General features: G+C 34.1%; 3 protein-coding genes across 3 annotated transcripts; 2 read left to right on the forward strand and 1 right to left on the reverse strand.

The window, feature by feature from the left end:
• Positions 1–2,154: 2,154 nt before the first annotated feature.
• LOC128216677 (uncharacterized) lies at positions 2,155–5,931 on the forward strand. The gene is made up of 3 exons (XM_052923316.1): positions 2,155–2,262; positions 3,034–3,160; positions 3,684–5,931. The coding sequence occupies exons 1-3, from the start codon at positions 2,221–2,223 to the stop codon at positions 4,982–4,984; spliced, it is 1,470 nt and encodes a 489-aa protein (XP_052779276.1). The 5' UTR covers positions 2,155–2,220; the 3' UTR covers positions 4,985–5,931.
• A 147-nt stretch (positions 5,932–6,078) lies between these two features.
• LOC128216026 (TWiK family of potassium channels protein 7-like) lies at positions 6,079–8,933 on the reverse strand. Its single transcript, XM_052922620.1, has 3 exons — positions 8,490–8,933; positions 7,769–7,895; positions 6,079–7,546 (listed from the first exon to the last, which is right to left on the reverse strand). Exons 1-3 carry the CDS (start codon positions 8,931–8,933, stop codon positions 6,459–6,461), a joined length of 1,659 nt encoding a protein of 552 aa, XP_052778580.1. The 3' UTR covers positions 6,079–6,458.
• A 14,928-nt stretch (positions 8,934–23,861) lies between these two features.
• Positions 23,862–24,542, forward strand: LOC128216027 (uncharacterized). The gene has a single exon (XM_052922621.1). The coding sequence runs from the start codon at positions 23,862–23,864 to the stop codon at positions 24,540–24,542; it is 681 nt and encodes a 226-aa protein (XP_052778581.1).
• The last annotated feature ends 267 nt before the right edge of the window (positions 24,543–24,809 follow it).

The following is a 24,809-nucleotide window of genomic DNA, read 5'->3' on the forward strand; positions in this document are numbered from 1 at the left end:
TTAAAGCATTAAGAAAGTAGGCAAATAAAACATTCAATTGAGAGAAGAAAACCATAGAATGCTTTTCATCCCCCTATTTATAAAATACAAAACGTTATTATATCATATTATACTATATTGCATTATACTTATTTATGTTATTTATTTTTATATTATAGTATATTATAAGTTCCATTGGGGTAAACAAGGTTTGTTTAAATTTGTAAACGTCTTAATAAATTGCATACAGTAGCTCTTTATGTGATTAAAGCAAATAATCAACATTCCTGTGTGATATGTATTGTATAGGTACGTATTTACGCACTCCCGTGATAATTGCGGTTTATCATTTTTGTATGCTATGATCGTATTACTATTAAACATTCCATTTTCATACAAGTTTGTTATAATATTTTGTATGCGATAATAAGCTGTAAATGCTTACATAAAAATATAAACCTTATTTTATGTTATGTTATGTTACAAAACGTTATAAGGATGGACGCTCGCAAGCTTTAAGGAAATGCATGTTGGCCTGAGCATTAAAAAAATCGAATGACTGCCCCCAAATTGATAACATGCATATTTCTTTATAAATAGTTATTAATAGTTATTCACTATTAATATTTACAAAATTAAATACCTTAATCATTTATGTCATGCGTTTTTGCTATCACACATTTATTATCCACTTTTCATATGTTTGTGTTAAAAATACCGCGTAATTAGAATACAACCTACATTTTCAGCCAATGAGATTGCAAATAGGCAACTATTAAGTAGTAGACTAATCATTTATAATTTCAACGTTCGCGCGCCCCGCCCATTCTTAATCATTAAGATTCACTTCACGTCATCTAACTATTACGTGGTAGAAAATTCTAAGTCTAATTATACGTATACCGCTATTGGAAATTTACTTAGATGTAGGACAGTTTAAAAATAGAGAAAGGTCATGTCTTAAGCGTTTATTTGAATACCAACCGACTCCGTAAAATCGGCCCGACTTAAGATGAAATGACCATATGCAGTGTGAATTTTTTTATTCGTCTATTTTCCACATAGAGCGTTAGTAGCCAAAATGTGCATAGTACAGAATATATATAAAATCTCTACATATCTACCCACTCCTTAAAACATGATTAGCGTAACAGCAAACACACACGTGTGGCCTAATGAATATTTTGTTACTAAATGGTAATATGATACCCTTTTAACGCAACCATCTGTTCATGCTTTGCAGCTTTTATTAATATTGAATAGCACGTCTTGTAATAACAACGCACATGACAAGTGGAGTATGAGTCAATGGTTTTTCAATTCGTCTTGCGTGAGGCAACATAATTATGCTTAATTCTGGCTGTGAAATAGGAACAACTGCCATTATTGATATACACTAATTATCAGCCTTCAAAACAAGTTATTAGATTGCAGCTAAATAGTGTACATTTCAAATGAAAATTGAGTCGTTAGAATGTATTTCAAAATGTTCTGATATGAGAAGGGAAACATTATACACTGTTATGAGAATGAAAGATAAGGAGAGATAATGTTGGATGAAAGGAGAGGAACCGGCTGGCTAGAAAACCCTTGTGCATAATGAAAAGAAGCGGGATATTCGTTGATAACGTGCTTATGAACATTGTTCTGATTAAAGTCGATAAAACGTGTGTTTAAAAAAATAGAAAAACAAATTTGCCTACGGATATCGCCATAATTATACACGTTACTTTATGATGATTGGTTTTATTTCAAATTGTTGTACCCAAAAAGTCATTTTTGTCAACATTATTTTAGTTATATATAGGATCAATTTATTGATTTGTGAGTTATAAGATAGTCGTGCATTCGGAATTTCACATACTCTGATTACATGTGATATTGCATACATGTTATTAAAAAAAAGAATATAATTATATTTCTTGATTGCAAAATATCAGTTGAACCTCCAAACTGATTATAAATGAAGTTTAAAAAGTTTAAATGATTGGCTATTACCATCTCGTTTTATCTGATAAAGAGCTATATTTAAAATCTATTCAACCGTTTTTACTTTAATATTATTATGAAATGTACTTGAACTTACTTATGACAACAGGTGATAGCACATAGCCTGATTAACATAACATAATTAATTTCATATTAAGATATACACACCTACAGTAAGCAGACGTTTTTACTCTTTGTGGTCTAACTGTGTGCATATTATCAGCAGCCATTTTCAATAACATTGCGTTCAAGATGGCTATGGCAGAATTATTAGCAGATATAAGCGATTTAAAGGTAACTGATTTACAATACTTTATATTTTATTGTAATTGAATTTCTTTTGGCATTTATGTCAAAATTGCTTTCTTTAACTTTGCTTAATTAAATGACATACAGATTGAAAAAAGTTATAACCAAGGTTTATTTGTATTCAGCATTCCTTTCGTCATTGTCAGGCCAAAAAAAAAAATTGGTTAAGGTAACATTTTTTTCAAAAACAGGTTGAACATGCAGGCTTTTTATTAGGCTTTATATATGAACGTAATTGTCATCTTTTTGAAATGGTGTTAAAGTAATCTTCTGAATAAAGCTTTTGAAAATTTTAAACTAAATATTAAAGCACAGACTTAAAAAAATACACTTATTATTTTTCGTTTTTTTTTTCTAATTTTCTTTACCAACTGGCAATAAATACGGTAGGGTAAGCGCCTATTTCGTAGGTAGGGTCGGGTTACCCGAACCAAATGTTTTTTAGGCTTCGCATGTTTTATAGTATTTTGACGTAATGGGAAAGTCCTTTGGGGCTTTTTATTTTCAATTTTAAATAGAGTTGTTGTCTTCATACCGTTAGTTAAATCATGATATTTGTAAAAGGTAACAAAATAAAATGAGTAGCAAATAATATTGCGCCGGAAGTAGGTTTCGACCCTGGTTACTAATGCACAAAGTTGTCATTTATGTCATGCGTTTTTGCTATCACACATTTATTATCCACTTTTCATATGTTTGTGTTAAAAATCTATGTTTTCACTTCTATCAATATGTATTAAAATTCCATAATTTCAGCTGAGTGCAGGGTCCCTAGATGTCAGCAAAATCGGTGCACGATTCAACCAGTGGGTAAAACCAATCGCTAAATTTACAACTTCTGACAGTGAATGGCTTAAACAACTGAGAGCATCGCCCTATATTGGTACGTGTTACAATTCTCTAACATTCAACTTGCCTCTTAAACAAGAATCATTAATTAATTCATCTGTTATAAATATGAGGGTATTGACTTCCACATGTATATAATTTATTCAAAAAGATTTGGCCGTTACTAATGTTTGGAAAACTCGTTATCAAATTCCTTTTCCATGTCAATTTTTATATGAAACCGTAAACAATGCTTGCTCCCACTGTTTCATCTCCTTAATAGTTTTCTTTATAATATATTGTGTAAATATATCTTCATGCATTGAAATATGATTGGATAAAAAATAAGATTGATAAGTTCCATGTTTATGTTATTGATAGCTATGTGGAAACATGACTGTTTCCCCGACTTTTATCTGTGATTTTCTGTTGACCGTTCATGTTATTAATGCAATGTGTTGTTTAGATTTATTAAATCTTTCCATCCGTGTATCATTGAAGGTTTTGTGCTAACTAACGCGGTTGTCCCAGGAGTTTCTATGACAGTACGTATATGTCTATGTGGTTTTATATTTCAGGAGAAATTGATTTCGGATCGAAAGACTGGGCAAGGTCTCGGGAAGCCGTTGATTACTTCATGGACAACTTACTGATAGAGATGAGAAAGGAAGCAGATAAATTTGAACATATAAAGCTAGAATCATACGTCCGCCAAGGCAGTTCAAGGGATGGTCTGAAAGTAATTGCGCCTGATGAGTATGACACGGTGGTTCAGTTTCATATACAAGGCACCCACATCAAACACGTCAAGGTCACAAATGATAAAAACGAAACAATCCCTGGATTTTGTTATATGCAAGTACATGATACGATGGAAAAGCTTGAAAAGAAAATGCCTCGACTATACAACAAACAAATCTTTGAGAAGGTCGGTGATGTTGTTTATGTCAACACCAAGAATTTACACGAAAGGGTTCTCACATCGATCGTTGATAAAGCAACCCTGGCGGTGGAAGCAACTTTAAAGACAAGAGAAAACGTCAAGTTCAGCATTAGACGAAAAAAGAAACCACCAGCTATTAACATTACACTGTTGCTAAATGACGAAGCCCATGAGGCCTTGATGAAACAAGGAAGAATGAAAAATAAAGTGGATTCTATTAAAGAGATCGATCTGGATATAGTGCCTGCCCTAAAGCTCAGTGTCGACGACAGCACCAGATACGAAGATATTCCTCTGAACTGTCCGATTCATGCTGTTTGCAAATGGGTAGAGGGTGATATGGTCCGAATGCTTGAATTTATTCCACACAAGCCGCTAATTTGGCACGTAAACTCCTCTAGCTACGAGAGGCATATGCTTGATGTAGCTAGAACTTCATCAAAAGGTCAATGCATTCTCACAGCCTTGCGGATAATGAAGACGTACTTCGTTAGAACGAAGGCCATAGCTAAAGAAAATAAAGAATCACCACAGCAGCTTGTAAGTGTTCTCAAGTCATACAACCTCAAGCAGATAGCTTTTTACGAGATCCTGTTTGCGTGTCACTTGATTCCGACGATACCGATAGAGAACACACAACAAGCGCTTCAATTCTTTGTGTTCCTTCTTGAAACATCACTTTCATCTCAGCGCTTGCCACATTTCTTCTATTCAAACTCGTTGGTTTCAAAAATGTTTTCGGGTCTTCCTGCTCAAGAAAGATTGAAATACAACCTATTTAGAAAAGCGGCATCGGATTCTCTTGTCCAAGCGTTGAAATCTCTGCAGAACCATTGCATGCCAAATGTGCATCTCCCGAGAGTACAGCCAAATAAAGCAATTGCCAAGGCACTGACAATGTTCAAGTCAGAAATAGAACGTGGACCTTACTTTTGATAACAACTCGATTTATGATGCAAGACAGGTGGATTTATTTAACATTGCAAATGACGATGATGGGGATGAATGTGAACAACACTTTGCATGAACATGTGTGCGTGTGTGTGTGTGTGTGTGTGTGTGTGTGTGTGTGTTTATGCGTGTGTGTGTGGCGCGTGTGTGTGCGTGCGCGCGCGCGCGCGTGTGTGTGTGTGTATGTGTGTGTGTGTGAGAGATGTAGCAATATAAAGTGATTATGACGTCAACACGTCTTTCTTTTAGGGGAGGCTAGTGTACATATGTAAAATAAACATTATAATAAGTGCTAGTTTTGGAGGGATACAATTTATGTACGTTACAACCCAGTATCGTTATATAAATGATAACGTGTATGCATGAATAAGCTTTGCATTTGCACCTCACCATTTATAAGTTTCCCTGTGTGTTTCAGTTTCAATTTTTGTCAGCAGTCTTATATGACTGGTTTCCTTGCATTTTCGTATAAACTGGCTCGTTCCAAGACAAAAATTAAAAAAAAGTTGTCAAAACGTTCAATCTGTGAGAGTGCAGCTTTAAACCCCGGCTTCATATTCGCAAATTGATCAAAAGGGTTGATCATTTCCAGAAACAATATTATAATAATTCAAAATTCCTCTAAATGACATTTGCAAACATAATTCATATTTAATTAATTTTCATTTTGTTCACAAGTTTCAGATATCATATACAATCGGGGATGTGAACAGTTTATATCGGGTTTATTCTCTTTGCGGGATAGACGTCATGCGTGTGCGAAACGCCTCGGGTATTTCCATCAAACGTCATTAATATACGCTTTAATGAAAATGTTTAATGGTGCGTCGGATGTGACTCGACGTCAATCATTACCAACTATATTTGTAATGCCTTACTTTTCAATTTTCTTTGTGTTTGATTTGCAGTCTTACATAAATACAAACACTTTTTATATGACTTTTAAAGATATTTTAAGACAGTGAAAATTATGGGATTTAAGAAGAGTACGCCAAACATAACATCATATTGGAAATGACATCGTTTAAATTGTCGCCCATCCCTTTGCGCGCTGGCGCTTGATTTGGACATGACAGCGAATTAAAGTTAAGAACAGTGAGAAATATCAAATTTATATATTCAGTAGTGAACAATCGCGATTTATTTCGCTGCTAAATATCTAAAAACAACGGAAAGCATTATAACAAAATATCCACATTCATTCTGTAGCGTAAAAAACTGACGTTGCTCAGAATAAATCCGCTGCAGAACTCGTTACTTTATATTCACATAAATTCAATGACCTATTCATCATTTTTCACTGATTTGTTTTTGCTTATTGAAGAAAGAAACATGTATTCGAGGTTAATAAACATAACACATGCCATTAGATGCAAACGATTCAATGTCTAACATACGTGTTATTCTAAAACATATTAAACGAAGTTATAAGTGCAAAAAATTCGGAAACAATCGCTTTTCAATTATGATCATAACTGTCCAACATCTTGGATATCTTTTCTTCAAATAATCCAATTTTGATGGCCATTTTACGACATTTGTGTCGCACTTCCTCTTGTATTAAGTGAAACGACATTGCTATAAGGGCCATTCCGAAAAGAAGATATAAGGTAACAAAAATCTGACGAACTTCGTTATCAAGCCTACCCATCCCTGGTACAAAGTCTCCAAAACCGATCGTGGTTAACGTGATGAAACAGAAATAAAAGCCTGTCAAGAAGTCCCACTCCTCCCAAGAAGTGAAAATCACTGCACCAAATATAATATAAGCGGTAACGAGAAGCATGCACACTGATATCGGTACTAAATCTCTTGTAGATTTCAGTCTAGCTTTCATCTTCCTTGCGTCGTCGTCGAAATCGTTCAAACAAAGAGAGCTGATTGTTGGGGATGTGGAACCTTCACAATCTTCAAGCAGCGGTGTAGCTTTCATGTCTTCGTTAGTAACTTCGACAATTTCGTCCTCAGGAATAGCTGATAGTTCGTTTATTGTCGTTCTGGCATGACTTTCTGGCGGTTTTATAGAGAGGGAAAATGTACGGGAAATCTTTACTACGCGATCAACTGTATCGCTTAAAAGAGCACTCTCTGAATGACGTCTTGGCGAATTACTTTTTGAATCAGTTATGTCGTCCAATGTCTTTGTAATATTATCAAAGGATTGGGCGCTTCTAACTACACCGTAATCTTTAACATCCTCGTTAAACGTCACGTCATGTTCATTGTTATCTGAAGGTATTGATGATGTATGATCGTGTAAGTGAAGAACAGATGAAACCAACGACTGGTTTCGTTTTGCCCATTCCTTCATACTTTCCGCTTTCTTGTGCAAGCGCTTTAAAAATCTATGCCGTAAACGCCGACGCCGTAGTTTTATATATTGGTACGTCATATTTACACACGCAAAACGATACATGACTCTAAAAATACCGGCCATGAGGTCCCCTAAGTTTCCTAGGCATAGCATAGCGAGTGGTATTCCAAGAATACCGTACAATATGGTTACCAATCGTCCTCCAATCGTCTTTGGTGTAATGTTTCCATACCCTGCAAATATAAAATAATATGAAGGCAAAGCATTTTTGAAATAAAATGTTACTATTTTTGATAAATGAAAATATGTCTTCAAAGTTTAATTATTATTTCACTAAATGATATTCATGAGGTTATCATAAATTGAGTAAGATATATTAAGGCATTTTAAAAGCAATATCGATGATTTTAACATGAAATGAATATTTGTTTGGTTTAAACTAATGGAATATTTACCAATGGTTGTGATGACTGTGACGGAGTAAAGTAAAGCCTCGGCAAAAGACCATTGGAAATCGTCTCCTTCAAATTGACCATTCCAGTCTCGCTCTTTTGTAAATTTGAACATTTCTTGCTCATAGTTCTGAAAATGAAAGAAATAATACTTGGTTCAATGTTCGATCATTTTGTTCCCATTTATTTAAAAAAAAGATCTCCAACCGATGTTTTTCGCATTTATTTACTATGCATACTATGATTACTAATGTGGCCATACTACTGTCGCTAGGAACAATGTTCCGACTATTTATATTACTGAATTAGGCATACATGTTGATTTGACCACATAATGATATAGCAGTTGAAACCCGTTATGTCGAAGTCGTCGGGACCTTTAGAAACACTAAAAGACAAGGAGCATTCCAAACATTCGATATACATTATTTATACCAGTTATTTTAATTTCAATAAAAATGAAAATAAAATTACTGAGTAAACTATCAAATGTGCATGCAGTGATAATGTTGTTAAACGATGATTATATTTTTAAAGTTCGTTTACAATAAAATAAATGATCATAATGCTATTTTTGATAATTAATTTTTGAATAGATGATTGATTTTTAACTTCTTAAAATATTAGACAAAATAAAATGAATTTATGAATATCTGTTACTTAAAACTGCACTGCTGCCTCTGAATGCATTACACACATGCACCGATTTAAAGAAATAACTCACCTTTAAAAGTTCGTTTACTTTGTTATTCCAAGTTGACTTTTCCAAAACATTTTCAATATTTGAACTTTCATAGAAGTCCACAATTTTGTCAACATACACATCTTTCCGTGCAGCCACTTCATCCCGGGTAGCTTTCTCCTGTGGTAATTCAATTCCCTTAAAAATCAAACCACCGAGTATCGCGTATCCAACGGTTAGGCTTGTCACTCCAATGATGGAGAATAGAAACGTGATGAACCTCTTAAATCCCCAAACAAACCGACGGAAGAATATCTCCAAATAGTGTGAACAGTCTGTTTCCTCGTCAGCTTCTTCGTATTTAATACCTTCGTTGATAGTATCTCCATCATCATCAAACTTTTGTGACAGACCTTTGAACTGTCCGCTTCCTCTGTTCTTTTTCTTGCGTTTTCGTTCGGCCCGATTTGAATTAGCTTTAACCATTGTTAATATTATAATGGTATTGATCTCACAATTATGCTTTCTAACATTAAGAGAATTATCAGTCGAACCATCTGCGTTATAACACAGAATAATAACAGACATAATAATTAGTGCAATATATGATGTATTATTATTCTTGGACATATGTTTTGCATCGAGAGATTACTTTTATCTCATTGAATATTTGTCTTGGACGTAAAACCTGTGTTGATTACGTAAACTTCATAGAAGCAGACGCCTTACATCATGGGAAGTTTATCGACTACGATGTATGATAGAACATTTTGCTGTTTAAATTTAATCCTTTAAATATCGAGAAAATAGTTTGGTCTCGTTAAAGTAAATTATAGCTGATTTACTGAAGGCTTAAACAGTCTCATTGATCGTGCAAAGACGATTACAACTAAATATATACCAGTGAAACTATTTTGATACATGTGTTATATGTGTATTGTCTTTTAGCGTCATATGTCTCTTGTTTGGTAAATGTATGGCTTGGATCTGTATGCCGTTAAACAGGATCTAATTTAAATATTTTTACGTATAAAATATCCGCACATCAGACATTATAAAGTTCAATAACATAAGATTTGTATAATGTCAACCCAAGTGAAGAATAAAATGCATATGTGAAACCAAATTTAAATAGTAATATGCACGATTTGGTATTTAATATATCAGTCATATTTAAATCTTAACTTCAATTTTATCTTACCTTTAGTCACAAGTCGAATGTTATATCATGCGACATTGATGGTCTGTTAATCGAGCATTAGGATCATTCCTCACCTTCCCACCCAGTTTCATTACCATCGCTTTCTTTGCTGGTTGAATTCTTGGTGTCTTTCACACGGAATACTGCTATTTGGGGTCATTATTGCGTAACCATGTCTCGTCTAGCGTTTTGATGCGCTCCAGAAATTATTCCCCACCATTGTCATATCTTTCTAAGAACTCGAGACCCGTTTGGTTTTATTTTCTAGATAGAAGCCCCTGCCGCCTTCTAACACTCTTTATTCATGTAATTTTTCAGAATTCTATCAACAGAATTCCTTTAAGTTCGAAGCCCAGTCACCAACATTCTAACAGTGAAACGCATATCTTTGTGGATAATGTCTCTGACTTTCCACACAATCGTTATTCACACTTTCGATGAACGGTCACAACGTTCATCCTCTGTGATAGTGACGCCCGTTCTTAAAACGTCCTTGCCAATTTAATACAAGAGAACTGCTGCAATTCTTGCAATACTTCCATTCGTATTTATGAATACAAAACAAAAGAAAGGCGAAACCGTTCAACGATTACAGTGCCAATCTGTAATGGCTTGAAAATGTTCCTATATTGTCAATTAATTAGGGGCGGACTAGGATTTGACATCAGAGATGGAGCAAGGTAAGGCGTACATTTGAATGAATGTCCGTTTCCCAAAATTACACTAAACATTTCCGAAACATATATCGGCTCTACACGTTGAATAGATCCAGGAGAACAATCAGCATATTTCACTCTTAAGGAATTCGGTGTTCAATTAATATGTGAATTTAGTGTGCCCGTTGACCTATTATTATTTTGGATTTTTTAAAGGAGCTCATCGAGGAGTGAAAGCGAAAAGGTTCTATCTGCTTCTTTATTTAATGTCACTTAGAACCTTTTCGCATTCACCCCTCGTCATGAGTACAATAATTATGCAAACATGGCCTAAAACATATAACGAAACAAAAAATCGAAGAGATTGCAAAAAAGTCCATTTGAAATGAAAAACAATTCAAACTGCAATAACTTAAGTAATGATGTGTCTTCTTTTCGAACAATTAGCCCGATAAAGATATTAGTTATACCTATACAATACCACCTCAGGTATCATTAATCATGTTGGCTTCAGGTAAAATTTTGTATAATTAATCTGCGAGATCTGTGTAGGTATAAGTTACTATACAAATGTTTCGTTGAAATTTGTAATGCTTTTAATTGAACAGTTAAATCTGAGTTCAACTATATATTGTAAAATTATATATCATTTGCAATACGTTCATATAACGCAAAATAGAACAGACTAAGAAATACAAAATATACGAAAGAGCAGAGCTTTGAAAAAGGAAATTGGGTGAGTATTTACTCAAAATATGTCCGTTTTGGCAATATGACTTATGCCATATATCAGCAAACTTTATCGAAAGCTGCTACTAGCAAACCTTTTAAACAAATCGACATAAAGTCACATTTTGAAAATAGTTATCTTTCTAAATTGACCTTGAATAAAAATCATTTTGTGCACCATCAAACGATTCTTGGATATGCCTTTCTGACTTTTTTCCATTTTTTACATTTTGTCCGGTCGAACGGCAATACGTTTTTATATAACGCAAGTCGACCAAACTGCGTTCATTCAGGTACTGTCAGATTATGACCCGTGAACCTTGACCTTTTGTACCACCCAATCGAAACAAACTTAAATACTATGGGAACATCATTTTGGAATATTATCTTTCAAGAGCTACTAACCCTTTTATTATTAATAATTATTATTTGAAATACTGCATCATCTTTTTGACAGTGGCATATACAGCTTACATATTTTGTTACTAAGTAATTCGTTTAAACATTTAAAACAATCATATTTATCATATGCTTTATTAAATTTACTCAAAATGTGGAATCATCCGAAACTCGGATGATAGACTAATTACAATGCTGGCGCGCATGCACCAGCCTAAAATCCACAAATACCCTGGCAGTCTGCTCATGGTGCTGTTTAATCTGTGTTATCAAGAGCGATGTTCTATTACTTGCTGCGAGAAAATAACATATAACAAGGATATATACTGAAAGTGTGTGAGATAACTCGTTTATAATCTGTGGAAAATGTTGTATTTACTTTTGATTAGTATAAGCCATAAGGTCAGGATGTGCTTCCCTAACATATAGACATGAAATGTTTACTTGGACGAGTTTTAGCTTCAGACACGTGCACCCGCCCCCTCCCCCTTCCCCGTTGAACCCATGAAATGAAACCAGAATAGTCGCTCTTCGAACAGGATCACAACTTTTATGCAAATTTGCTCACAATTAATATATTTGACTTTGTGTACAGCATTCTGTAACTGTAGTTGGTATTTACATTTAGATCGAAAACAAAATCAAACTTATGTATCATTTTTAAAGAATATATCGAAGCAAATGTTCCAAAACAACTTTCTTAAATGCTACATGCTACTGACTTGCCTGATAAACAAAAACAAAATTTCTATTTATTATTCAATGACTTAGACATATCTATTTTTTCTTATTACTGAAAAGGATTTCATTTATTTGCAAAAAGCCTCGTTCTGGTGTTTTCGTGTCATAGTTTCAGATATTCGGATTTAAATCATGCCCTTTAAGCTACGGCAGTGAGTTATGCATACGTTTGGTCAAACAAAGTATTTCGGATAAAACCTGCAAAACATGGAAAGAATGCAAATCATTTATATCTTCACATTAATTGATCACAAACACTTGGAACGGAAGTATATTCTTATTCTCAGAACAGACAATTTACGATTATCTAATTATATAAAGTCTCTCTATACAGTAATATGATTAAATGTTTGTTCTCACCGCGGGAGAACGATCATCTGATAAGCTCTGCACTTTGAATTGAATTATTGCTGTAGTTGTAGTAAAATAATATGAAAGAATATTTTTTAAGCAAAACTTGTTTATGTTCACAAAAGCAATTAAAGAAGAAAACGCAAATAATTTAAAAATGAACGCGTTATGAATTAAAATATAATTATGTTTATATATGTTTACTATACATTTTGGCTGCGCCGGGAATCTAGAACTACCGGTCTGAAATCGAAATTGCGTCATAGGTTTCGGTGATGTTCATTCCCCTTAATTAACCCTGAAAACTCGGTAAAACCCAAGAAAATAAGGACCGTATTGAAAAAGCAATTAAATGCTCGTTTGGCGTAAGATATCAAAAAAATATTTTAAATGAAATTATAATATATCATTTCATCCGATTACATTTAAGTTCATTGTTTTTCAATCAATACTATAGTGTCTATGTTAAAAAAGCCTTAAATCGACTTGACAATTTCTAATCAAGGTTGTAAGTGTGTACTTACACAAAATACATGGTTATCCGATTCTGTCAAATCATAAAAAAGTCAAAGTCATAGCGCCTATAGTTGCAAATGATAAAGGTACGTGTATTGTCATTTTGCGATAACAATAAAAACGGGTTTATTAAAAGAAGGAATTAAACAAAATGAATGGATATCAAACTTTGTCAATTTATAAAATAGTCGTAGTTTGCAAAAGCTCGAGATACTATGTATTGTTATTTTGCACCAACAATAAAAACGAGTGTATTACAATAATGAAATATTAAGTTCATTTTAGAGTAAATTACATAGCAATATTTGGCTATGATATAAAAATGTAACATAAAACATATGTTTTATGCAGTGTTTATTATTGTTCAGGCTTACGCTAAAATTAAAGGCCATCGTTGTGGTATGTTCATAATTTAAACCCTTTTCGTTTTGTCAAGAAAGAAGTACCTTCTAATTGTGGTTTTTTTCTCATGTTAGCTTTTGTCATGTAAGCAGAACATTGAAAATGTTATGTTTTGTCATGTAAGAAGTACATTCAAAATGTTTTGTATTGTCATTTAAGCAATAACTTTGTTGGTTTTAATCATCTTGAAAAAATAAAGAGCGTTATACACTCAATTAGCAAAAGTTCATGCCTGAACAATGAACTAGCACGTATTCCTCACCCCAAGTTCAAGTACTCACAAAACCACATGCGTCTTTACACCATGTGATATTTAATTATATGCGCTGCGGGATTGCTAGTTTGACTTGCTGAACTTCATCGCTTATAAACTAATCAAACCCCGATAAAAATTGTATGACGTATAGGAATGTTTTGTAATCTATAAACACGCGCAAACATAAGTCCTCGCAGATCCATTTGACCATGTCGGTAAATGTCTGCATTTTCCATTTGATCCATTCCGGGATTTTTATATTGTACGCAACAAATAAATCAAACGCTGCGGGTTTATCTATACAGCAGTGATATGCTGATGACTTATAACATACACGCGTGGGTTATAAAAATATCCCTTTGAAACAAAACTAACCATAGCAAACTGAATGATGACAAACACCTATGAAATAATCATTGGGTATGTATTTTGTTCTTTGTACAATGTAATATTATGTATTATATCTGCTCAAAAGATGGTGACTAACTCAAATCTATGTTTGTGTTTTAGAGGCATCTCCATAAACTACAGTTACTCACTTTGTTATCGTGAGTAAAGTAATTTTTACAAATTTAAATTGTTCAAAACAACAGCATAACACTATAAGACAAAACTAGGAAAAATGCTCGTTGTTGGCCACAATTTTCACAATGGAAGATAAATAGATTGAATAACTGACTTCGTACTCGCTGGGTCACATCAGAAGCGTTTTCCTCAACTGAATTGATGCTAACGTCTAAAATGCATAATGCAAATCACATAACTTATCATTAATGCACTACAGAACTTTCGAAATAATGAATGTATTCAATTAAGATTCAAAGTTAAAAAGTATTTGCAAAAGACATGCAATAATATCATATAACATTGTCATAAATACGTCAATTTTATGTAGATTATTACAAGATTATTCAGGCGAATGTATAAATTTAATTTTGGAAAAATAGTTTGCTTAAATGCAAAAGTGCAAATAATATTGATAAAGGCAGATTGGCAAATATAATCAAACACATCGTATTGCTGACATATCAAAGCATATTCTGTAGTACCTAGTACATTTGGAGCAATGTTGATGTAGTCTACAAAGCATGTAAAAACTACATACTTATACCTCAAAATGTTAATTCGTCAAAAAATAACTGATATTATTAAAAGAGATGACATAAAACAGACAAAAATATCATTAATGTAAAGTACTAGTAGCTTATAAAACAAGGTATTGTTATTTATAACGACACATAGTACACTTGCATTTTCGTCCTGACAAGGTGTTTATAAGTCTTTTGAATCAACTTTTAAGTAGCATTGTGTTCATAGGAATTACAGCATGGTAAAGCATAGAGCAGTTTGTCAAAATGTTAAACATAATTATGTCTTAACGTTTTTACTAAGGTAAGAAAAACATTTTTAGAAAATGTTGCTTGGAGGTATTTAATTAGTTATGTAATTCAAATGAATCTTAATATTGCTGACATTATAAGAAGCAGTAGTATACAAAGATATGGTTTATCCACTTCCCATCTAAAGTTAACAATCTCCAAATCGACCTGACGATATCAGTACATGACACTTTGTAGTAGTCTTAATCGAATATACCAAATCCTAACACCTTAATAAAACCTGCCGAATAAAACGAAAAGTGGTTAGATGTGTTTGATGAATGTTAATGATTAAAGAATTTGAATTTGTAAAAATTAATTATTGTTATATAACTTAGAAAATTAATATTCATTTATATTCTGTTATTTGAATACCACATCTTGTCCAGTGAGTGTTAGCTATCCTACTGAAAACGAAACTTCTATTCCGATAAAACAAAGGATAAAATATATTCAGTGAACACCTGATAAATCTTTCATTTTTATCATTCCAGGTACGGATCAGCCCTCAAAATGTTAAACAGTTTTGAAAGCACCTTAGTTCCTATAAGAGGTTGTTCAATACCAGGCTGGCCTGAAAGCGGAAATAATTCATCCCGTATTAAGTTGTTCTTGCTGATTGCACATATCCACAGTTTTTATATCTGAGATCAATATAACATGTCTAAAATGCTACTATGTTTTAAACATATTATGGTGAGACACCATACAAACATTTGTACGTTTCAATAGCGATGTACCTTACCCTGCTCAATTGTTTGTTTTGGTAATTGAACTCTATGAAGAAGATTATTAATAGTTGACTTGTTATCATTAAAATACTTTTTAACGCTTTATGTTTTAATCATAAGCGTATTTGTTTTCTGTCTTGGTCTTGCTATCAAAATGACAAAGAATAATAAATTGAATCTGGTAAACTATTTAAAGATAATAAGCATTGTACTGAATGTCAAAAATTTGCTTAGTCGTTGAAAGACATTCAGTTGCTTAGCTGCTTTTTCCACATTTTAGAATGGGATAAAATATCATCAGCATCATATGTTTTGGTTATATATTAAGTAAGTGCCCTTTGATTTTCTGATTGTGCACGTATTGTGCCATTTATGTCCTGGCTATTAATTAGCAACCTTGTTTGTTAAAGGTCAAGGTCATAATTCTAGGTTTTCTATTTTTATGTCTGCTCCATATAAGCACCACCTGTTTAAGGATTTGTTATGAAATTTAGCCAAAGGTTCTTCTCATCAAAGCAATGTGCACACTTCAGCTGGATCTATGTCACAAAAGCAGCTATAGTCTATTTTTGCTACAAGTCTCTTTCGCCTTTTGAAGTACATGTGACATAAATGATGAAAATGTTTTGGTAACAATCAACGCATACACATCAATACAAGATACATTATCTATAGTTGGAATATCCTTTGGTCAACGTAAAGATCACAGCACGGTCAATATCAAGATAACAGTAAGGTCAAAGGTCACAACACTATGGTGTTGGCTTTGAGCCTTGGGTTAAAGTCCATTCCATATAATTAGTACTGAGTGAAGGATTTTCATGAAAAATTGCTTTCATGCCATTGCTCTACTCCTGAAGGCAGAATCCTTTTTCAAATCTCCCAAGGTCACTGTAAAAGTCACAGTATTAGGGTTTGACCATGTGTACATGTTTTGTGTCCCTTTATAATTTTCTAAAACTAAAAAGAAACATCGTAATGAATCGTTATGATTTTCCCATCAATATGATGTGATCGTCATTTTGTCATGCGTCAAGGGAATATGGCTGCCTTGTTAGAAGCGTTATGGCCCTTTGTTGTCCCCAATAATGATATGTCACGAAAAGATATCACAATCACTGTCTTATGTGTTTTATTTTTATTTTCTAAAACCTGTTTAAGCAGCATCACCAATCGGGGAGCATACGTTGGTTCAACCAATTGCCTCATTTCATTCCTCCGTCACATAAGAATAAGGGCAATATAGAAATGCATCCCTGGAGTAGCTTTATGTGGTGAGGTTGTACAACCTTCATTCTTATTACTTTGTTCATGCTTTATGGATGCTATTTTAAATCATCCTTAAAAAGTGATTGTTTGCAGTGGTCAAACACAGACTTAAAGATAATTATTATCCCCTCGAATCAAAGTTTAGAGAGAATACAGGAGTAAGATTGTCGGTCAGACATTCCCATGGTTGGTTGGTCTGAGTCTGTTGGTTTTGTCGAATGAGCCGGCAAATATAAACAACTTTTGGTTAAACACCATACGATAAAGGTTAACTTATTATTTTACAGAAATTATTTTTTTAGTGTCTGAGAACAAATCATATAGTTGATCTATTTTTAGAATTTAGCCAAATTTCGTTTACATTTTTGGATTATTTTTTGTGTTTAATCAAATGTTCAAGAAACATGACAAATGTGATTATGGCTCATTTTGCGTCACAAACTGGCTCGCTATGTCAAATCAATGATATGAATTCATTTATTTTGAAATGCAACAGTCTTCATGAAGCTTGGTCAGATTATTTGTTGACATTATATTTAAAATCAGTGAAAATATGTGTTAGCTCAGGTCAAACATTAGGTCAGACCTTTTATATGGGTTAGAACAGCCTCTACTTTCTCTAGTATAAACATACATCCTGCAAGCCCACATATGAAAATGAAAAATCCAACAATGCAGTTGCGGCATTAACCACGGGCTTGTAATCAAGAATGTTTTAGCACCATTAAATACAAGTCAAGTCTTACTTTGGTTACCAAAAAATAAATTCTGACAAATTTGTGTCCCCTTTTCAACTTAGAATTTCCCAATATATACTGTCTGGATAGTAACGCATTAAGAAGTTTACAGATTTGAAAAAAACAACAACCTTTTTATCTATGTTTAACGCCATAAAATAGAGATCAACTTATCATATTCGAATAAGTCACGGTTGCATTGCAACTTAGAATGTGATGTGCCAGAACTTTGACGATAACTTGTTACAGGAACAAAGGATTTGAAGACATTTGGCTACAATACAAAATACAGAACAAGCTATCCACCATATTTTGACAGAGTTATGGCCCCTGTTAAAATAAAAAGTTTAACATTTCTGTGTACAGATGGGTTTTGGGCATACTTGTCACTCCTGGGACAGCTCTTGTTTTTATGATTGTGTTTTGATTTAGAGTGAAACATAAGAAATTCAGGCAAAATATGTTTATCTTGTCCATTTGGTTAGTCTTTTTTAAGTTAAAGGTTGAGGCAATTTGTTTTAAGTTATAACCTTGGTGTTGTTTGCGTGCAATATTTTAGCCTCATATCATAACTAACACAATTCAAGGTTTTTACATAGTTATACCCCCACAAACGAAGTTTGAGGGGGTATATAGGAGTGAGCTTGTCGGTCGGTCGGTCGGTCTGTCGGTCGGTCGGTCTGTCGGTTTTCATGGTTTCCGGACGATAACTCATGAAAGGCTAGACAGATTTGAAAAAAAATGGTACACAGGTGCAACATCAGAAGATACAGCTAAAGTTCGATATTGGGGCTGGTGGGGCCAAGGTCATGATCACTGTTACTAAAAATAGAAAAACGGTTATCGAACGATAACTCATGAAAGACTTGACAGATTTGAAATTTTTTGGTACACAGGTGTAACATCAGAACATAAGGGTCAAGATCGATATTGGGGCTGGTTGGGCCAAGGTCAAGGTCACTGTTACTAAAAAAGAAAAACGGTTTCCGGACGATAACTCATGAAAGGCTAAACGTATTTGAACAATTTTTGGTACACAGGTGTAACATCAGAAGATACAGATCAAGTTCGATATTGGGGCTGGTGGGGTCAAGGTCACTGTTACTAAAAATAGAAAAATGGTTTCCGGACGATAACTCATGAAAGGCTTGACAGATTTGAACAATATTTGGTACACAAGTGTAACATCAGAAGATACAGGTCAAGTTCCATATCAGGGCTGGTGGGGCCAAGGTCAAGGTCACTGCTGCTAAAAATAGAAAAACGGTTTCCGGACGATAACTCTTGAAAGGCTTGACAGTTTTGAACAATTTTTGGTACACAGGTGTAACATCAGAAGATACAGGTCAAGTTCGATATTGGGGCTGGTGGGGCTTACTAAAAATAGAAAAATATTAAAATGTTTCTGCTCAGTAACTTAAGTTAGAAATGACATATTGTGATAAATCACACTCTATATACAGCTTTTGTAATGTTGACGCTTGAAATTTGGGCCAGTGGGGTCCATGTCAAGATCACTGTTACTAAAAATAGAAAAATGGTTTCTGCTTCATAACTTTAATTGGGCATGAGATATTGTGATGAAACTTGCTGTATAGGCAGCCTCTGTGAAGACAATGCTTGCGATTGAAAATGGGGCCAGTGGAGTAAAGGTTTTTGTACACTGTTACGAAAAATAGAAAAAACGGTTTCCGGACAATTCCTTATGAAACGTTTCACAGATTTTCATGAAGTCTGAGAAGAACATTATGTGAGTATAAAGTTAACTTTTTTCATACACTAAACACAATATATAATCGATCACATGGCACCTTTAAAGTTTAGTTCCATTATAATTGAATATTTTTTTTACCTTTCCTGCGATATTTCTTTTCACAACTTGGCTTGTGAAGTAAGGGTTTACAACTGACATTTATTTTGAAATCTTCTGTTATATACAATGGAACACAGCTTGAATAAATGGCTACGTTCTCGTCGTGGTGCAGAACTTCATGCATCCAGTCTCTATTTCTGTTAATTCATCCTCCATTTTATGTGGATACATTAATAATAATTATGTCACAGTCAACATAATTTGATTGTGTTGGTTCTATTATTTTTCAAACTTTCTTGCCGTTCCTATGTGATCCACTAATTTACCATTCGCATTCAACATTGAGTGCATGTAGACTAAAGCCAAAATCATAAACTTACATTTCTTATGTTCTCCCTTTCAGACTTGTGGAGTACAATAAAGATGTTTACATTTGGACTTCTTACAACATGTAGGTGTCCATATATTTTTCTTATTTATATCGCTTGTAGACAATAGAAAAAGAAGAATTTTCTTTGCATGCTATATTATACACCGCTTATCAGTATTGCTTGTAGAGAGTAGATGCATGGTGATTGGTATTCCACAGGAAGTCTTCCCTCCACACTATTATCAAAAAATGTATATGCTTTAGATGCTTTATTACAGGTATTGGGAAAGAAGCAAACTATGAGACATAAAGCTAGTCTCATTGTTGTTAAAAATGTTTCACTGAAATTTAGCTTTTTCAGAGAATTGTCTCATAAAGATTTCCATTTAATATGGTACTTCTATTTTTTGTCTAATTAATCATCTTATTAAAATAAACGAAGAGACTGGTCTCATAGGTAAAATATTTTTCCCAGTGCCTATGTATATCTAGCCATGTTCAAAGTCATGCTTTATCAACTTTCACATTGTATGTGCATGGTTTATGTGTGTATAAAAAGTGAAATATGCATATATATCCTAATCTTTGCTGTTCTGTGGTGGCTGTGTAGGTCTTGTTGTTGTATACTGTAACAAACTCAACCAACAGTTATTCCACTCGTAGCCAGTAATCTACCTCACTTTTATGCTGTTTTATATTAAGGTCATCTGCTCAGCAGTGCTGCATAACCAGACTTACTGATATTTAGCCCAGTTTCCCAGCTAAAACCTTCAATTCTAATTTGTTGAAAGTTTGTTACCTATAAACATAGACCATATCTGTATTTTCAGGGTAACAGCTATATTTCAAATTATTCCATAAATAAACTAATATAAAAAATAAACATGGAGAAAAAAACACAGCTGCCACTTCCCCTACTGACAAAGGCACTCCATGCAATAAAGTGCATGGTGTAAGCTGTTCCTCCAGCATGTCTCCCCAAACTGATTCACAAAGGGAGGATTCTGAAAAAGAGGTGACAAATTTGTATGGCTCTTACACGCTTGCTGTTCCTCGTCGAAATGAAGAATTTACACCTACCAAACGCACAGCTGTAGCTGAGGAAAATGTTACGCCAAATAAGAAAAGGATGGAATGTTTAAAGCAGCTACTTAGTGATTCATGTACTCAGATTGACACAAGCATAACGTCAGCATTGTACAACATCAGCAAATCACAATGCAACAAAGCTACCATAACTCTGGAGAGGACAAGACGACTTGTCAAAATCCAGCAACATAGAGCTACTGCCCTACTTGATGAAATGCATCTTGAAAGGTCTGCCAATGTAAAAAAGCTTGATGCACTGTCTGCTCCGGAACTATTTCTGCACAGGGAGAATGTGAAACAGGCATCTGAGATTAAAGCCCTGAAAGAGGAAAATCTGAAGCTGAAGAGTGAAAACACCTCCATTTGTGAAGAACGTTCATTCCAAAAATATTCAGCTTCAGATGATGACCTTTTTGCTTTGAGTATTTCATCTGCTTTGGAAGAAAATAATTAATGCACATTAATGACTATGTCTTGCACATTGATCGCCTTCTGAGTGCACAGGGACATTCTTTTGACAATTTTATTTTGCTTTGTCTGTAACTAACAGTATATAATGGTTTTCACTTCTTTCTTAAGCTTTTGAAAATGTATGCCATGAGTGTTGTATATGCCAGCAGTATATACTATGCCTTTTTTCCTTTGCATTTTGCATACAATTCATCTGCACCTTTTTATTCCCTGTGAAACAATGTAAACTTGATGTTCCCTGTTGAATTGTTCATCTTTTATGTTAGTCTCCCCTTTACACTTTCAAAGTTTAGTTTATGATTCTTGTATTTGAATGGACTTCAGAAAACTGAGAGAAATGTTTAACCTCACAGGACTTTAAGAGTATTACCTTCATCTGCAGTTTATTTGACGGCCATTAGAACTTAGGTGACCAATTCAAGGCCATAATGGCCCTCTTGTTTATGATTATATGTTACGTGAAATATACATTCAGTTTTAATAATTCATGTTACTTCAGCTAATTTGTCTTATTCGTCTTTGTTACATACAAAATTCCCATATTTGTAATAAGCTTTTTAGTAACATTTCTGGTGTATACTTTTTATAATAATATTTATAATATTTTTTAATGTACTGAAAGTATCTTTCACAGGAAAGATGGATATATCCAATACATCTGTCTTTCCTTTAAATATTGTTCTTTGTATATAAAAAAAGATTGAAATAAATTTCAGGCTGATGTACAGATGCTGTAGATAGTAAAAGGACAAAAATGCCAAAACTGAAGAAGAAACCACAAAACATGATAAAGAAAGAGGACAAGTTCAGGAAACAGGTACCTGCATGTTTATTATGAGTATTACAGATTAATATGAACTATTTGAAGAAATTATAGAATCTAATTAAGTCCACTTGATATGCACATTGTATATAATCTTGTGAGGTTCAATAATTGTAATTAATTATGGTTATGAAGGATAAAATATACATTACCAAATGTTGCGACTTTGAAAAGTCTCCCTGTACTTCATCCCGATGTCATATTTTGTAGTCCTTTAAGAATTTTGATTGCATCAGATTTAGTTCTAAAAATTGAATTGCGCTTACGTCGGTGATATGGGGCATTTTTTTTTATTGCTGCTTATGAACAGACTCGCTGAAACCAAGTCTGCAGTATTCTCAGATTGCTATGTTGTATCATTCTCAAAGGATCACCCTATTTCATAATTTATTTTCTGATGTTCATTACCATTCACTTGTTGACTCTTCTTCTAATCTGTATAACCACTTAAGTAAACATTAAATCTAGAAACTAATCTAATTCATAAATGTTACAGGTCCCTCCTGACACAGCCTGTCAATCCACACAAGAGAGTGGAACTCACCCAGCACATCATTCCTTACTACCAGGAGCTCTGGTTCTTCATGATTTTATGTTCCATGGATTGAACCCAGACAGTGTTCTCAGGGGAGACATTGACATCCTAAAGAATCAATTTGGACAAATGCATGGATTAATTCCACCATCTATAATTTACCAACAGGAGTTAATAAGTGAACAACCATATGAAGGACAACTAGTTCCAGAAGGCAGTGATGCTGTCCAGATACATTTTCTTAACAGCCACTATGTTATTAGTTCCAAATCAGACCAAACGATCACTATCTATGATTCACTCAGAAACTCTGGTCGAGTAACACTGCTCACCTCACAACTACGTCTTGTATATCGTGATCTAAAAAAATGAACATCAATTATGTAGTCCCGCAAGATCAAGGTGCGTCTGTGGATTGTTGATTTTTGCTGCAGCAAATGCCTATTTTTTTGTTGACAGGCATGTCTCCATGTCAATTAACTCTGAACCAGAATAGTTTAAGACAACACTTACGGCTATGCTTGCAATCACTAACTATTACAGACTTCCCTCACAGAATTCATACATTCGGTAACTCATTACTGGATAACTACTTGAAGGATCAAGCACACCGACAGAGAATAGTATGGGATAAGTCAAATCATGCTGAACTCAAACTAAAAACAGAATGTGAAAAGATAGCAACTGAAACACTCCAACTATCTCATTAAGAGAAATTAAAACAAAATGAAAAAGATATGGTTTTTAAAAAAGATCAATCTATGAATCCAGGAAGAAGATCCAAAAGAAATGAAAGAGAAGCATTGGCACAGAGGAAAAAAAGGGAAGATCCAGCAGTACAAAGAAAGAGAAATGAAAGTGAAACACCGGCTCAGAGGAAAAAGAGGAAAGATCCAGCAGTACGAAGAAAGAGAAATGAAAGTGAAACACCGGCTCAGAGGAAAAAATGGAAGATTTAGAAGTACGAAGAAAGAGACATGAAAGTGAAACACCAGCTCAGAGGAAAAACAGGGAAGATTCAGAAGTACGAAGAAAGAGAAATGAAAGTGAAACACCAGCTCAGAGGAAAAACAGGGAAGATTTAGGAGTACGGATAACGAGAAATGAAAGTGAAATATCGGCTCAGAGGAAAAAAGGGAAGATTCAGAAGTTAGAAGAAGGAAGGATGAGAGAGAGAGACCTGCAAAGAGGAAAAAGAGGGAAGATCCAGCAGTACGAAGAAAGAGAAATGAAAGTGAAACACCAGCTCAGAGGAAAAAAAGGGAAGATCCAGCAGTACGAAGAAAGAGAAATGAAAGTGAAACACCAGCTCAGAGGAAAAAAAGGGAAGATTCAAAAGTACGAAGAAAGAGAAATGAAAGTGAAACACCAGCTCAGAGGAAAAACAGGGAAGATTCAGAAGTACGAAGAAAGAGAAATGAAAGTGAAACACCGGCTCAGAGGAAAAAAAAGGGAAGATTCAGAAGTACGAAGAAAGAGACATGAAAGAGAAACACCAGCTCAGAGGAAAAAGAGGGAAGATTTAGGAGTACGGATAACGAGAAATGAAAGTGAAATATCGGCTCAGAGGAAAAAAGGGAAGATTCAGAAGTTAGAAGAAGGAAGGATGAGAGAGAGAGACCTGTAAAGAGGAAAAAGGGAAGATCCAGCAGTACGAAGAAAGAAAAATGAAAGTGAAACACCGGCTCAGAGGAAAAAAGGGAAGATCCAGCAGTACGAAGAAAGAGAAATGAAAGTGAAACACCAGCTCAGAGGAAAAAAAGGGATGATTTAGGAGTACGAAGAAAGAGAAATGAAAGTGAAACACCAGCTCAGAGGAAAAACAGGGAAGATTCAGAAGTACGAAGAAAGAGAAATGAAAGTGAAACACCAGCTCAGAGGAAAAACAGGGAAG

Source organism: Mya arenaria, chromosome 14 (assembly GCF_026914265.1).
Source record: "Mya arenaria isolate MELC-2E11 chromosome 14, ASM2691426v1".
Taxonomy (NCBI): domain Eukaryota; kingdom Metazoa; phylum Mollusca; class Bivalvia; order Myida; family Myidae; genus Mya; species Mya arenaria.

Bases quoted from the DNA above. Each gene is read 5' to 3' on its own strand.
- LOC128216677 (XM_052923316.1), top strand. From the start codon at position 2,221: ATGGCTATGGCAGAATTATTAGCAGATATAAGCGATTTAAAG. The intron at 2,263-3,033 runs GTAACTGATTTA...CCATAATTTCAG, and splicing joins CAGATATAAGCGATTTAAAG to CTGAGTGCAGGGTCCCTAGA. The intron at 3,161-3,683 runs GTACGTGTTACA...TTTATATTTCAG, and splicing joins GAGAGCATCGCCCTATATTG to GAGAAATTGATTTCGGATCG.
- LOC128216026 (XM_052922620.1), bottom strand. From the start codon at position 8,933: ATGGTTAAAGCTAATTCAAATCGGGCCGAACGAAAACGCAAGAAAAAG. The intron at 7,896-8,489 runs GTGAGTTATTTC...TTTCATTTTCAG, and splicing joins AAGTAAACGAACTTTTAAAG to AACTATGAGCAAGAAATGTT. The intron at 7,547-7,768 runs GTAAATATTCCA...TTATATTTGCAG, and splicing joins CACAGTCATCACAACCATTG to GGTATGGAAACATTACACCA.
- LOC128216027 (XM_052922621.1), top strand. From the start codon at position 23,862: ATGGAAGATTTAGAAGTACGAAGAAAGAGACATGAAAGTGAAACACCA.